This window comes from Strix uralensis, chromosome 4 (genome assembly GCF_047716275.1).
Source record: "Strix uralensis isolate ZFMK-TIS-50842 chromosome 4, bStrUra1, whole genome shotgun sequence".
In the NCBI taxonomy this organism is placed as follows: Eukaryota; Metazoa; Chordata; class Aves; order Strigiformes; family Strigidae; genus Strix; species Strix uralensis.
Genome location: NC_133975.1, coordinates 130265346 through 130279501, shown reverse-complemented (window position 1 = coordinate 130279501; position 14156 = coordinate 130265346). Strand labels below are relative to the sequence as shown.

General features: G+C 45.8%; 1 protein-coding gene across 1 annotated transcript in view; it reads right to left on the bottom strand.

Annotated features, from left to right (window-relative positions):
* The window catches only part of MAP4K5 (mitogen-activated protein kinase kinase kinase kinase 5), a 72657-nt gene extending 59640 nt beyond the window's left edge, over positions 1-13017 (bottom strand). The window contains exons 1-2 of the mRNA XM_074869236.1: positions 12876-13017; positions 12314-12514 (exon numbers count right to left, since the gene is read on the bottom strand). Coding sequence (XP_074725337.1) covers positions 12314-12421 — 108 coding nt within the window. The 5' untranslated portion in view covers positions 12422-12514; positions 12876-13017. The remainder of the gene's footprint in view (positions 1-12313; positions 12515-12875) is intronic.
* Between the last annotated feature and the right edge of the window lie 1139 nt (positions 13018-14156).

The following is a 14156-nucleotide window of genomic DNA, read 5'->3' as shown; positions in this document are numbered from 1 at the left end:
ATTCTTTTTCTGTCCCAAGATTAAGCTTTGGTTTGCACCTGTACTGTATCAATTGCCACCTTCTTGGGGTGGAAGATGGGTAAGACATAATGATTTCCTCTCAATTTCATTTGTGTACATGTGTATACTTCCTACAGGTGCCTCCTCCTTTCTGACTACTGGGACGGTACCACTACTCAGCTGTTTCTACTAGAATAAAACCCAACATTTACTTAACAATCTTAATATCTTATGATGATGAAATAGGGATCAGCAATATTTCTAATTCAGCAGGCAATTCAAAATCACAGCCTGTGATTCTGTTGAAATAAACAGAAATGACATTTTAAGTAACTTTTTAAATGAGGAAAATTAGAACTTTAAAATGTGCTAGATACATGAAAAAGGTTAAGTATAAAGTATGTTTTGCACTTATGCTGATTAAGAGAGGAAATATGCTGCCATTTCATTACAGATTATACCTTTCACGATTTTACAGCTATCTTAACCTCTCACACCTTATTTTTAGCCAGAATGGAGGAGAGAAAAGAAACTGGTTTGATTTTTTTTAATTGTTTTTTCAATTTTGACTGATCCACTCATTTAAATGATATAACTTGAAAATAAGAAGCCATTTTTTTTTCTACAACTTAATCTATAGTTGTCAAACACTGGTTTCACTTCAGTAGCCTGGTTTCAAGCACTTGGCCAGTGACTTCCTCACTTCCTCACTGGTTCAACTTTCTTTAAAACATAGACCAGAAGCATGCTGCTCAAATAATATGCATGCTACAGAAATTGTATTATTAAATTAGGCTTGATGATTTAACTGAAATTTTAAAGAAATAGTTTTTTTCTTTTCAATTTTAATATACTAGAGAACATCTTCCATCCTGCCTTATCCCTCTTTGTTTTTAAAATGTTTTTAAACTGGCCTTTGCTTGATCCCCAGTGGGTCCCAGAAGCTATTTAGGCAATGTCCCTCCATCCCAGGAAGCTGCTCAGCCTGACAATCCGCTCTCCAACTCTGCAAAAGCCTGCAGCTCCCTCCCCCCATAAATGTAATCCTCTCCCTTCAGCAGCTGTGTGGATTTTCCATGGACCAGCCTCCCTGAGCCAGACACCACTAAGGAATGTGTTTGAGAAAGCCGGAGGAAATCACGATAGGGACTGTGCAGTCTGGCTGCTTCCCCGCTCCCAAAACTACCCCTCAGCTCGCAAGCACCCTCTGCTCTAGAAAGCACAACAGAGTGCACGGGTAAGGTTACTTCTTTAAACATAGAAGATTTCCTCTTAGCATGAAGCTATAATACCTAAGGGCTAGTTCAGCTGCCCCATGCATTCAGTCCTCAGCATCCTTGTTGTCCTAAGAACTGCTATATTGGAGGTCTGATGACCTAGACACCTGCTTAGCAGAACAGAGCAAGCCACAGGACCTTTGAGAAACAAAACACCGACCTGTGGGTTTTTTTTTTCTATGTAAGACAGCAGCCAAAATGCAGAGAATGAATGACAAAGCAGTCCTGTAAATCAAAATAGATTATAGCCACATCTTTAAGTAGAAACCGTAAGCTGGTCACATGTAATATTACATGTACTATAAGGTCTCTGCAAGACATGATATATCCTGCAAGTATATTCCACCTGCAGGAAGCTTAAACTATTGTTACTGCCCCTCCCTGCACACAAACAGCAGAGCCTGAACTCACGTAATCAAAGGGCAACCACATAGGGATCACATGCAAATTCCACTTCAAGCTTCGGAAAGCTTCCTGTAACTAAATAAAGTGATACACATGGATGAAGCAATGAAAGCAGAAACCATGAGAGAGTAGTAGGAGGGTCAAAGCCATAACGTCAAGAGGAACTCAACGTCCAGTGAGACTGCATCCCCGGGAAAGATAAAGCTGATAAGGAAACAGCCTGGCACCACACCTCTGCTAGGGCAAACCAAGCACAGCCAGCCTGGTTGGCAGGCAGTGTCTCACACACACTTTCCACACACTGCCTGAAGCACCAAGGCTCCGAGAAATAGAGGCTACAACTGCTTCACCTCTTTGAGAATTTCATTGTACCATGCTTTTATGGAGAAAAGCCACAATCTGCCTGTCCTCCTCCTCCACCCCTACAGGAGCTAATTCTGCTGCTCGAGCCAGCACAGTCAGTCCGTACTCAAGACATCCCGCTGCAGGATTTAGACAAACCTCGACACCCACAGAATGAGAAAAAAAGAATAATTTTATGTTCGCGTACCCTAAACAGGCAGTCAGTTGTGACTGAAGCGATGGCAAATCATAAAAGGTTCTCAAGATCTCCCTACCCACCCTCGTAAGTCCCTTCATCACTAGTTTGATATTGTCAGCCAAATTTTAAAACAGACTCTCTAGATGGGAACTGTTTGGTGAAGTTTTAAAGGCACTATGTTAATCAAAAAGTTAGTCATGTCTCTTCATAATTAACCAAGAAGCAGAGGATCGGAAGTCAAACACTACTTTAACTAAATTTAAATGCAGACATGCCTGACAATGTTGGACTGGATGATCTTCAAGGTCTTTTCCAACCTAGACGATTCTGTGATTCTGTGACAAAACGAAACAGCATTATCAGAAACTGCTTATCCCATCCAATTACTGACCCAAACTCCTCCTAAATATCATGCTGGTGAAGGTATTTTGACTATGCAGATACACGCCGTCCAGCCTCAGAAACCCTCACCCCTCGTGAGCTGCTAACACTACAAAAGCGATGCCCACAGAGCCGAGCTAGCTCAGATCCCTCCCTCCATGTATCTTCCCATTATCCTCCCCAGCAACAGAATTGTCCTCTCAAGACGGTGGGCATTTAAAATGTCAACGCTTCTTTCAGAAAAACAGTTTTAAATGAAAAGAGATATCAGCTGTTTAAGAGAATCTATCATTATATTTAAATTAACCCTGTTCCGACAGACAATAAAACTGTGAATACCGCAAGAGATGCATCAAATACTCTCCCTTACCCCCCTGTAGACCAAGTGCATCGAAAGAAAAATTTCAGCTGCTGCTGTTTTCAAACCCCTCGTAAATACGACACAAATACCTGAGGCTGTTAATCACTGGAGAGCAACAAACACTCACTAGGCATTGCTTCCTGTCAAATCTTAATTCTTTTAAGTTTTATCAAGATAAAGTACATCTATAAAAGAAGGTATGGCCCCACCTTTATTCTTTCTACCTACCATGTTTACATTTCTGTGCCAGTGCAAGACACTTTACCACTTATCTTCCCTTAAGATTAATGACTAAATCTCCCAAACATCTTTGTGAGTCTAATGATTATAATTCAACTATTAACTTGCATGTCTGTACATTAAACAGCGAGTTAAGACAAATGTAACACAATTCTGTATTGCTTCAATAGCAATGATCAGCAAACAGCTATACTTGGAGCACAGAAGAGAACAAAAATACAGCTTCTTGGGGTGGATCATCACATTAAATGTAAGATGCCTGCAATGCTGCACAGCAATGAGCTACACAAAGAAAGCTCAAGAATGATTTCTTACCAATAAGCCAACAGTGTCCCCTTGCAATGACCTCTTCACTCTGTGACGAGAAACAGCACCTGCCTTTCTGAAATAGTCTCAAAATTCACATTTCAACAGGCTACAAATCCAGCTGTTCACACTAACCTGAAAACACGTTTCATTCAGCTTTCTGGAAACGTCCAGCCAAATCTTCCTCATCTCTATGAAAACATGAACCTTCTATACACTATACTCATGTGGAAGACACAAAAATACACTTGGGAGAAAAGTAATTCCAACACATCAAATATGGCATTAAAGATGCTGTTTTGATGGATCAGTTCAGTAAATGCAGCAGTTCTGGCCACCAGGCCTGTGGATCAGCTCAAAGCTCTGAGGGGTATCCCTGACCACATTTTGCATGATCTTTTTAGTATCTTCAGGAGCAGAGAAGTCAGTAGAAACACATAAAGCAACACAAAGGATAACAGACTATGGAAAAGTACCGGAAGAGGCTAAGGCTTTGGAACAAAAGACCTGGCACTTCTTATTCTCCCTCTGTTGCAACAAATTTCAGATTTTTTAACTGCCTGCTCATGGTGTACTGACCAGTGTCCGCTCAAACCATATCATAGCACCCCACAGCCTAAACAGTGAGCAACTTTGAGAGATCTGTGATGCTAGATGCACTAGTCCCATAATTTGATACCTCTGCTGTCCTGCGTCCGACAGCTCTGTCAGTGGTCGCTGACTCTGAGATAAGATGTTAGTCCTTTCCCTAATGCCCCCCCCCCTCCCCTTTCCTAATGTTTCCATGTAAGCCAGTCCCCTCTTGAATCCCTTTCCTTGGGATTTGACAGACGCAGCACCCACAAAACAGATTTGCTCCTGACGTCCAGTCCCAACTGAAGGAGAAGCCAGGAAGCGATTCCTTTGCTCACCCTCCCATGTGCTCTTCTCACCAAAAGAGCGGGAGAGCTCCAGAGACGCAGTCAAGCTGCGGCTTCTCAGCACAGCATTTTCCATCCGCCACGGAGGAAGGTAAGCTTCGGCTCTTTGAGCAGCTGAGATAGTCCTTGCAGACACTATCCACTGTGCTGGAGAAAATTAATCGCTCTAATGCTTGGGTGAAGGAATCTAGAAAGCTGAAGAGCAGAATGGAAACCTCTCTGTATCAAATGCTGAAATTTTCCCCTAATCAATCTAGGAAGGAAAAGCAGTTTATCCAGCCTCTGTACGCGAGGAGCTCCTGACAGCTCAGACCTTCACGTGATGGAGACATTTCCCGCAGGCCAGGGGAACACATGAGCAGGCAGATTTGGGTCTCAAAATGATGCCAACAGGCTAAGTATTATCCAACAGATGAAGATACAGATTTTGCAGAGCTGGTTAGGTGGGAAAAGAGTTAAAAGGTGTTTCACTCTCAGTGGAGCCACTCTGCTATTTTGATAAACAGAAGGGACTCCAATTTTTCAAACAAGCCACTCTTGAACAGATTCCCTAAACAAGAAAAGGGAAAGGGGATGGGAGATGCACAACAAGTAGCGCTGTATGATGCTGCCTGTGTAAACATGCTCTCCAGTCTAGCAAAACACAGCTTGGAGAAGAACGTGGTGGTACATAATATTGAGACCCCTTCTGTATAATTAGACGGATTGAGTTAATCTGTCGGAAAGATTACGCTACTTGGTGAGGCCAAATGGGAAGTTCAGATAAATGATCTCTGAAAATCTCTTCCATACGTACGCTCTGCAAGGAGATTTGGGGAAGGCCTGGTGGAGTAAATTGTCTTTTGCTATTTTTCAACTACTGTCAGAGTCAGGTCTGCCTTATTTCCTACTCCCATTAAAAGAAAGGTAGCATGTAGATCACAAATGCAAAATGTTGAACAAAAACCCCTGCCCTTCTCATTGACTTTTTACTGGAATCCCAGAACGCACTCAGGACCACCAAAATTGCCATAAACCACAAATCAAAGGCTGCTGTATCCACCAAACCTTGCTGAGCACTCTTATTGCTAAGAATCCTTCAGAATTGGGAAAGAACTATTATAACTTCTTGAAGAAATATAAAATCTGAAATCCTAACAAAATGGCAAAGTGCGAGAAAGTCTTGGCAATCTAAAACGCAACGCATCGAGGCTGCCTTGAGTTGAAGAACAACTTTTATGAATATGGAGATCTACCCATTTTGCATTGTTCTCAAACGGCATCACCTTGGGTTGATGCTGCCTCTTCTTTCCATTCACAGCCGTAACCAAGAAGCCAGGTGCCAAATATGAATAAAGGTAGCAAGCATATTTGTTTTCCCAGCTGCAGAGCGGACGGACAGTTGCTGGTGTCAGCGAAATATGTTGGCAAACTCCATTTTGGCCTTGCTAACAGGAAGAGCTGTTTTCTCTGACATGGATCATCTGTGTACTTCTACCACACACCTCTGCTGATGGAACTGGGAATCACTCAGACACCTCATGCTATAAATCTCGGACGCATTCAAATGTACCCAAACGCACTGGTAATGAAAATGACCACTGCATCTTCTGGAAACAAAGATGAAGCAGATACTGGTGTGCAAATGTTCTGATCTTTGATCTGTTCTTCCTTCTCAGAGATTTCCTCTGCTGTTGCGGGGGGGCGGGTAGTGTGTGTGTTTCAAAGGGGACGGATGAACTGCGCTATTCACTTCCTCTGTATGGATATCTCACGTTGAAAGGGAGCTCTGGGGTGGAAGGCAGAAAAGGCACACCTCTGGTGCTTGAGACTGGTCTCCAAAAATGTGTAAAACACGCAGGGAACAAAAGAACCTGCTCTGGTTAACTCCTTCCTCTGCAAGTCTGCAGGACGCCTCAGTCTCCCTCACTGTACCACGAATAAATGAGGAATAACAAAATCATCTACCCAGCAGAATGTCTCCTGAAGGATGAGTACTAGACTGAGTAATACTGCAACTGCAGACTACATCAGAGACAAGGCTGGTACCAGCAGGGCATTAAACTCAACAGAACAGACTCTCAGTTCCTCCTTGGCTTAAGAGACGCTGGGTACAGCCTTGGTACTAGCTGATGGAAGCACACCAAAAAGTTGCTTCCTTCTTTGGTTCCCCTGAGGACCTAACCCGGGAGGACAACTCTCTTCAGAAGAGCTGGAAAAAAAAAATCAAACTTTATTTTTAAGATTTCAGAGACCACCTGCTTTTGAAAGTAAGAGACGGGGAGAAACAGACATAGGGAGAAATACTCTATTCCCACCACATAACCTACCATCAACAGAAAACATGAGCAACAGGAGGTAATATTTAAAGCCAAACAGCTTTGAATGTTCCACAACAAAGATGAATAAGACAAAAAATGTACAAAGATACTAAATGGAAAAGCAAGGGCTTCCCTCTAACTCCTGAATATCCTAACAGAGGGTGTCAATATGCCACTGAGCATCTTAGTTCTCAGAAATATATATATATATATATCATACTGACTGCACCCTGAAAGAAAAGTGTGCAATTTCCCAGAAGAGAAACTCCACAGCAACAAGAAGAAACTCAACAGCGCTGGTTCGATGCCATTCTAAACACCCTTCATATGGAAAAACAAGAGTACGCAGAGTTCAGGCATGGCTACCACAAACACTGCTAACCAGAAGGCTTTGATCTGGAGAAGAAGAGTGGAATCCCCCGATGTGACAGATGTTTTATGGTAATTTCTATGTGTAAGCAATGTATATTCACCAGGGACAGAAGTGCTGAATCAGGGATGGCCAATCCAATTGGTCTGCAGCTGCCAAAAAGTGCAAAGTTGGGAATATGGGACTAAAAACTCTCACAGCCACAACTGTACTCTGGTATTAACAAAGCCTTAACACTCCATTCCTAACCTGTTGACTAAGTAGCAGAACGCTTTAACTAGTAAGTTCTCATGATCTGTGAAACTAGATTGACATTAAGAATTATTTTCAAAATATCAAATATAGGTTCTCAACAGCCTTGAAACTTTCCTATGACCAGGAATCATACTGCACAGCTCTAAGAATAAGGCACTGACCACACAAACAGGGCGGAAATCTGACTCAAACTGGACAGAGTCCCACTTTTACAGCAACCTTTAAAAAAAAAAAAATCTTTTTTTTTAAACTGTATTTGAGCAAGAGAGTCTCTGTCTGCCCTGATCCAATTTCACTGCTCACTATTTTCCTGCAGCAGTGATCAGTGGCAAACCACTGATTCTTCTTAGAGGAATCAACAAAGTTTCTTCTAAGTTAATGCCTTTATCTGGTGCAGGAGATTTAAAAAAAAAAAAAAATCCCAGGAGAAGAAGGGAGACTGAGCAGGTGACTCAAGAAGGAATGAAATTTCCAAGATATTCAATAAAAATGCATCTCTTGTTTACAGGTAGTTTGTGCTATTAATTTGGTACATTTCTCATCCCCTGTGCTTACTTTTAAAGAAAGCTACTGTAGCACTGTTCACAATCCTGCTTGGAAAAATCAAAACAAGACAGCTTTAGAACTGCTCCATAAGATCATATTTGATCATCGCCGCTCCGTGAGGACAGACATCCAGCTATTCATCCCGCAATAGCAGCCTGCAAGGGGTGCTGGGCTGAGCAAATACATGATCTTTCAGCTCAGTTGCCAAACAAGAGCATTCAAAGAGACAGTCTGCATAAACCATCCTTTTGTTCCCCTTCTCCAAAATCGAAGATTAGTTAAAACTCTGTTTGGGGCACTTGCGTTAAAAAGGACAAAAAGCCAATCCCTGTGTAGTTGGGGAAGAAGGAGACAGAGGAGGTAGTGGTGAGTAGAAGTCTTTTGTTCCCCAGCAGAGTCAACAGGCTGTTGGTGAAGGCACACACACATGTAGAAGACTTTAAATTCCTTTTTACACGCAAGGGGTGGTGACCCTGCACCTCTCACCACGACACAGGATATTCTTTCCCCTAAACCATCCACCAAACCTATTCCAAGTCAATAATAAACAGAATCACAGAATCATCTCGGTTGGAAAAGCCCTTGAAGCTCCTCCAGTCCAACCATGAACCTCACACTGACCGTTCCCAACTCCACCAGATCCCTCAGCGCTGGGTCAACCCGACTCTTCAACCCCTCCAGGGATGGGGACTCCCCCCCTGCCCTGGGCAGCCCATTCCAACGCCCAACAACCCCTTCTGCAAAGAAATACTTCCTAAGAGCCAGTCTGACCCTGCCCTGGCGCAGCTTGAGGCCATTCCCTCTTGTCCTGGTGCTTGTTCCTTGGCTCAAGAGACTCATCCCTCCTCTCTGCACCCTCCTTTCAGGGAGTTGTAGAGGGCCATGAGGTCTCCCCTCAGCCTCCTCTTCTCCAGACTAAACCCCTCCAGTTCCCTGTCAAATAAAAACAAATATAAAAATAAAAAAACAGTCAAATAAAAACTCCATGCAGGAAATCCCAGTAAAATACAGCTAAAGTAAATTACCACCCTAATACAGTGCTTGTTTTCTAAGTCCCTCCAGGACACCAACGTCTACAACTACATACGACTACCTAACGACTTGATGTTCTGATGCAACCAAATCCCGCAAGCTAACCAAAACAGGCCGCTTTACCCTATTCCAAGTACTTCCCGAAAATATCACAGACTGCAGAAACACACGCTTATAGAGCTGCTGATGTGAACTTGTTATCAAAACCAGCCTTATACAAATTAGACTCCAAGGCCCTGCTGAAAAGCTGCAGGTTCACTGACAGGTCATGCTGGCATGAAAACCCATCCTGGGAAACATCTAACCACGCTAGGGCAGTTTACCTGGGATGGGATCCGACGGGCCACTTCCTACCGCTGGAGATTAAATTCCATTTATGGTTTCTAGCAGCTTTTTTAATCTTCTGCTCTAATACACTGGTCAACTGGATGCTTCTGCATTAACCACACACACACAAAGTCTGTTTCAGCATGACCATGCACATGCATGAACAAACTTATATCATCTTTAAATACTGCTTTGAGACTTTCATGTATATGACCAAGGAGGGCAAACAGAAATCTGACCAGGAAAGCCAAATTAAAACCTCGCCTTTGCAGTGTTAAGGGATACGATGCTGAGGATGTGAACCATTTGACAGAGAGTGGGCACAAAGAAAAAAAATACTGTCAGCATATTATTAAGTTCCAGTGAGTACCCAATCTTCGTTATTACAGCCTCTTTCAGAAGTCAGCAATTCAAGATAGCTTGATACAATGCTTTGAGAGATAAATTATTCCAATGGATTAGAATGGGCTTAACAGTAATATCCTCTACTAAAAAGAAAAAAAGCTTTCCCAACCCAGATGAGACAACTAACACATTAGGATTGTAATGGAAATTGTACTTCCAAGACTGGTAGACCCAAACTCGGACCTACTTACACACTCTGTGAATAGATAAGAAAATAATTTATTTATGGATGGTTTCTACCTCACCCTGACATGCATTTTGGGGAAAAAAAACAACATTAAAACAAGATCAACAATCCAGTACTTACGAGCAACTCTACAATCAACTATTGTGTGCCATGTGGCATACAAGAGGAAAAAAACCCACAAACACTAAGAAAACACATTTTAGTTTTAAGCTTCCATAGTAGTAATGAAAAGCAAAGTGGGTAGGAGATTTTTAGAAAGGCCTTAAATATTCTTCTGTAACCTAATAGTGAACACAAATATTTGCTTAACCTCCGCCTCCAACATCCAAAAAAGAACCAATTACTCTAAAAGCTACCAAATGCCCCAAGAAGAATTTGAAGCATGAACCACCACCACCAAAAAACATCTGAGGAAGAGGCAGATCTCCCACAATCAGAAAGGCTGCCTCATTTAGACATCCTAAAAACAACTGTGCTGGCGACGCTGGTGACTCATTAGTTGTGATGGAGCAGAGAAACCACTTGAAGAGGTGAGAGGAAAATTCCATTTTAATTTAAGAGCGCTCTCTAGCAAACCTTGACCGAGCTCTGCAACATAACAACGATCGATATTCACCAAGAAATGCATTTTAGAAACACGACTGACAGCCCTCTGCAAGCACAAGATGTGCCATCTGTGCTAAGAGACTTACCATGGGCTAAGAAAAGTAAAAGTGCAATGTTTATACGTTAAGTCCTTTCAGGAAAAGAGGTTTACCTTAGTTACTTTTAAAATTAACATAACATCAATGACTTTTAAAAATAAGTTTGCTTGCATATTTGTCATAACAGCCAGTGCCATCCAACTCGGCATTCCCTTGATACAGTTCCTCCCTGTTTGCAGGGCTTTATAAAAACAAAGAGCAAACCAATGACCTAGAAACAAATGTAGGCTCTCAAACTACTTTAAACTCATTAACTTTATACTTGTTTTAGACTCATAACAACATCTAAAAAGACTGCCAAAGAATTTGGTTTAAATTTGCCAGGTTGCACTATGAGAAGGTTTGGGTTTATTCCTATCTGAAACTGCTTCAGGAATAGAAGGCACATTTTTCATAACTCAAAGAATGAAGGCAGGGGGGGAGGGTTGTGGCTTTGTTGATTTTTGTTTTTTGTTTTTTTTTTTTTTTAAAGGGGATATGTCTACATGGCACAGAGCAGAGCCATGCATTCAAACCAGCTCCAGAACCGGAAGCTGTATGACATGTCAGCACAGCTCTCCACTAATTACCAGGATAATGAGAAGCAGAATATTTCTTTTTCCGCAAAGAGATGACACAAAAATACTTCTCTACAACGCAACTAGTTTTTTGTCACCGTGCTGCCCTGTACTACGCAGGCATACCCAAACAAAGTCGCTCAAGGTATGCTGAGTTTCGGATTTATGAAACCTGAAATATCCTTTTAAAGGATTTAGTGCTAGATTCCCTAGCAAAGACATTGCCTGATCTGTGCACAGCACTCTAGAAGGAAAAAAAAAAGTAAAAAGGAAGGTAAATATGCACCATGAAAACTTTTAAAATTAACTCCCTGAGGCCATAAGTAACCATTTCAAAGGGGTGGTGGGAACAAGATCCATCTATAAAAGTTCAATTTGAACATTAGGGAAGAGCCCTCCCCCAGCACAAGCAATTACCGCTGCCTTTCATGTGGCAGCGTAACACACCTTTTCTTGTACGGTTGGTTGTGTCAGGTCTATTTTAAACACACTCAACAGCATTACAAAGTAAAACATCACAGCCACTCTTCCCATGTAGGTGAAAACGCAGGCTGGGAATTTTAAGGTTTTCTTTATAAGCAACCCAAGCCTTAAAGCTGCTGAGCATCCCTGGCGTTTGGGGGAAGGGGCTCGTAGCTCCCAGAGGAGCGGGCAGAGGAACACGCCATGCCTACACCTTCGTTTCCCAAGGCCGTGGCTCCGGCGATGAACACGCACTGTTTCAAGAGCATCTACTGGGATTTGTGGCGCTAACTCTTCCGCCAGCCGTAACTCCGCTGCTGCTTCTGAGGAGCTTTAAGCTGCTTCTGCCTTTTGCCTGCTATTATTAACCCCAGGGATAAACTTCCACACTTTTAATCGGGTGCTTTAACTGACGCGTTCTGGAAATGGGCACGGCAAATAGATACCCTCTACCTTCTTTAGCAGTAACGTGGAAAGCATCAGATGAAATATTCACCAATTCAAACCTCTCAAGAAATCAGTGAGGCGACGGGTAAACCGGACCCTCTCCAGTGCTCCAAGCAGAAGTCAATCCTTTTAAATAAGTGTTAGACAGGGAAAGAAACCTCACGCTTTGTCAGGGATGCCCCTTGTCCGCGGGTTTTTCGGGACCCGCTCGGTCCCAGCCCCTCAGCCCGGCCCCGCTACGACGGGACCCCCGGAGCGGACCCCGCCGGCCACCCCCCCGGTCCTCTCACCTTATAGACATCGCCGTAGGTGCCGCTCCCCACCCGCTGGATCAGCTCGTAGTCCTGCTGCGGGTTCCGCCTCAGGATATCCCCGCTCGGCCGCGCCGCCGGCTCCATCTCCAGCCCCCGGGAAAGGGAGGGCAGCGGCCGCTTTCCTCCTCGCCCCTCCGGCCGGGGATGCTCCTTAACGCGGCAGCCGGCCCATGGCTCCTGCGGCGGAAAGCGCTTGCTGAGGGAGGGAGGGAGTGAGGGAGGGAGTGAGGGAGGGAGGGAGGGGGGAAGGGGGGGGCTCCCGGGGCGGGCTCTGGGCCGCGGCTGCCGAGACAAAGGCAGGCAGCCGGCGGTTACCGCGGCCGTTGGCGGCCCGGCCGTGGGGGCAGAGCCCGCGGTGGCTCCCCGGAAGGGAACGAGGAAGCCGGCCGGAGGAACAACCGCCCCGGCCGCTGTGGGGAGGGAGATCCCGTCCCGTCGGCGCTGAGGAGGCGCCGCGGCCCGCCCGCCCCCGGCCGGCCGGGGCAACCGCCCGCCCGCCCGCCGCCAGGCCCCGCCGCCAGGCCGGGCCGGCTCCTACCTGCGCGCCCACAGACCCTTTGTCCCGCCGGCGAGGGAGCGCTGCCGCCTCCGCCTCCTCCTCCTCCTTCCTTCTCCTCCTCCTCCGGCCGAGCCAAGCCGGGTCGGGTCGGTTCGAAACGGCAACGGGCCTCCGCGAGGCCGCAGCGCCACGGCGCGGCCGCCGGTACCGCCGCGGCCCGGCTCGGCCCTTCCCTCCTCCTCCTCCTCTTTCCCTCCCCGCCCCGGGCCGCCCCTCGGCCTCAGGAAAGCCTCTGTCACCATGGCTGCTGCCGGGACCGCCGCCCTCCCGCCGGCCCTCAGCCGGGCCCGCTCTGCCCCGGCGTCCCCGCGGCGCTGGGGGTGTCTGTGCCCCGGGGGACGCAGAGCCGGGGGGCCCCGGCGGGGCTGAAGGTCCGACTGCCTGCCCTGGGGCCGATCACCGTGAAGGGTCATGGTGGCTACCATGGCTATCAGGGGCGAGCTTGGGGCTGCCACTTCGCGGAGCTCGTAGAATCATGGAACGGTTTGGGTTGGAAGGGACCTTAAAGATCATCCAGTTCCACCCACCACCACCACGGGCAGGGACACCTTCCACTAGCCCAGGTTGCCCAAAGCCCCGTCCAACCTGGCCTTGAGCCCTTCCAGGGATGAGGCATTTACCACCCCTCTGGCCAACCTGCTCCAGTGTTTCACCACCCTCACTGTAAATTTTTTCCTTATATCTAATCTGAATCTACCCTCTTTTAGTGAAAAACCATTATCCCTGTCCTATTGCAACAGGCCCTGCTGAAACAGGCCCCTGATGTCTGTCCCCATCTTTCTTACAAGCCCCCTTTAAGTATTGAAAAGACGCTCTAAGGTCTCTCTGGTGCCTTCTCCAGCTGAACCCCCCCCCAACTCTCTCAGCCTGTCCTCACAGGGGAGCTGCTCCAGCCCCCCGAGCATCTTCGTGGCCTCCTCTGGCCCCGCTCGAGCAGGTCCGTGTCTTCACTGTGGAGAGACAAGTGTGGGGGCAGGCATGGCTTTGGGCCTTGGTTTGAGGCAGGAGGAAAGCCCCCAGCTTGCCTACACCACATATATACTATATATATTTATATCCGTATGTATGCTTCTGCCAAATGCCAATTTCCATCTCTGACACCAGAGCTGTTCCTTCGTGTACATCCTGACAGGGATTATCACAGCTGCCATGACAAAACCCCCCTCTGAGCTGAGCACCGGAGGCTGACCTGCTTCCAGAGAGGCTCTGAGGTACGAGGAGGAGGAGAAGGAGGAAGAGGAGGAGAATGTACCAGCTGGG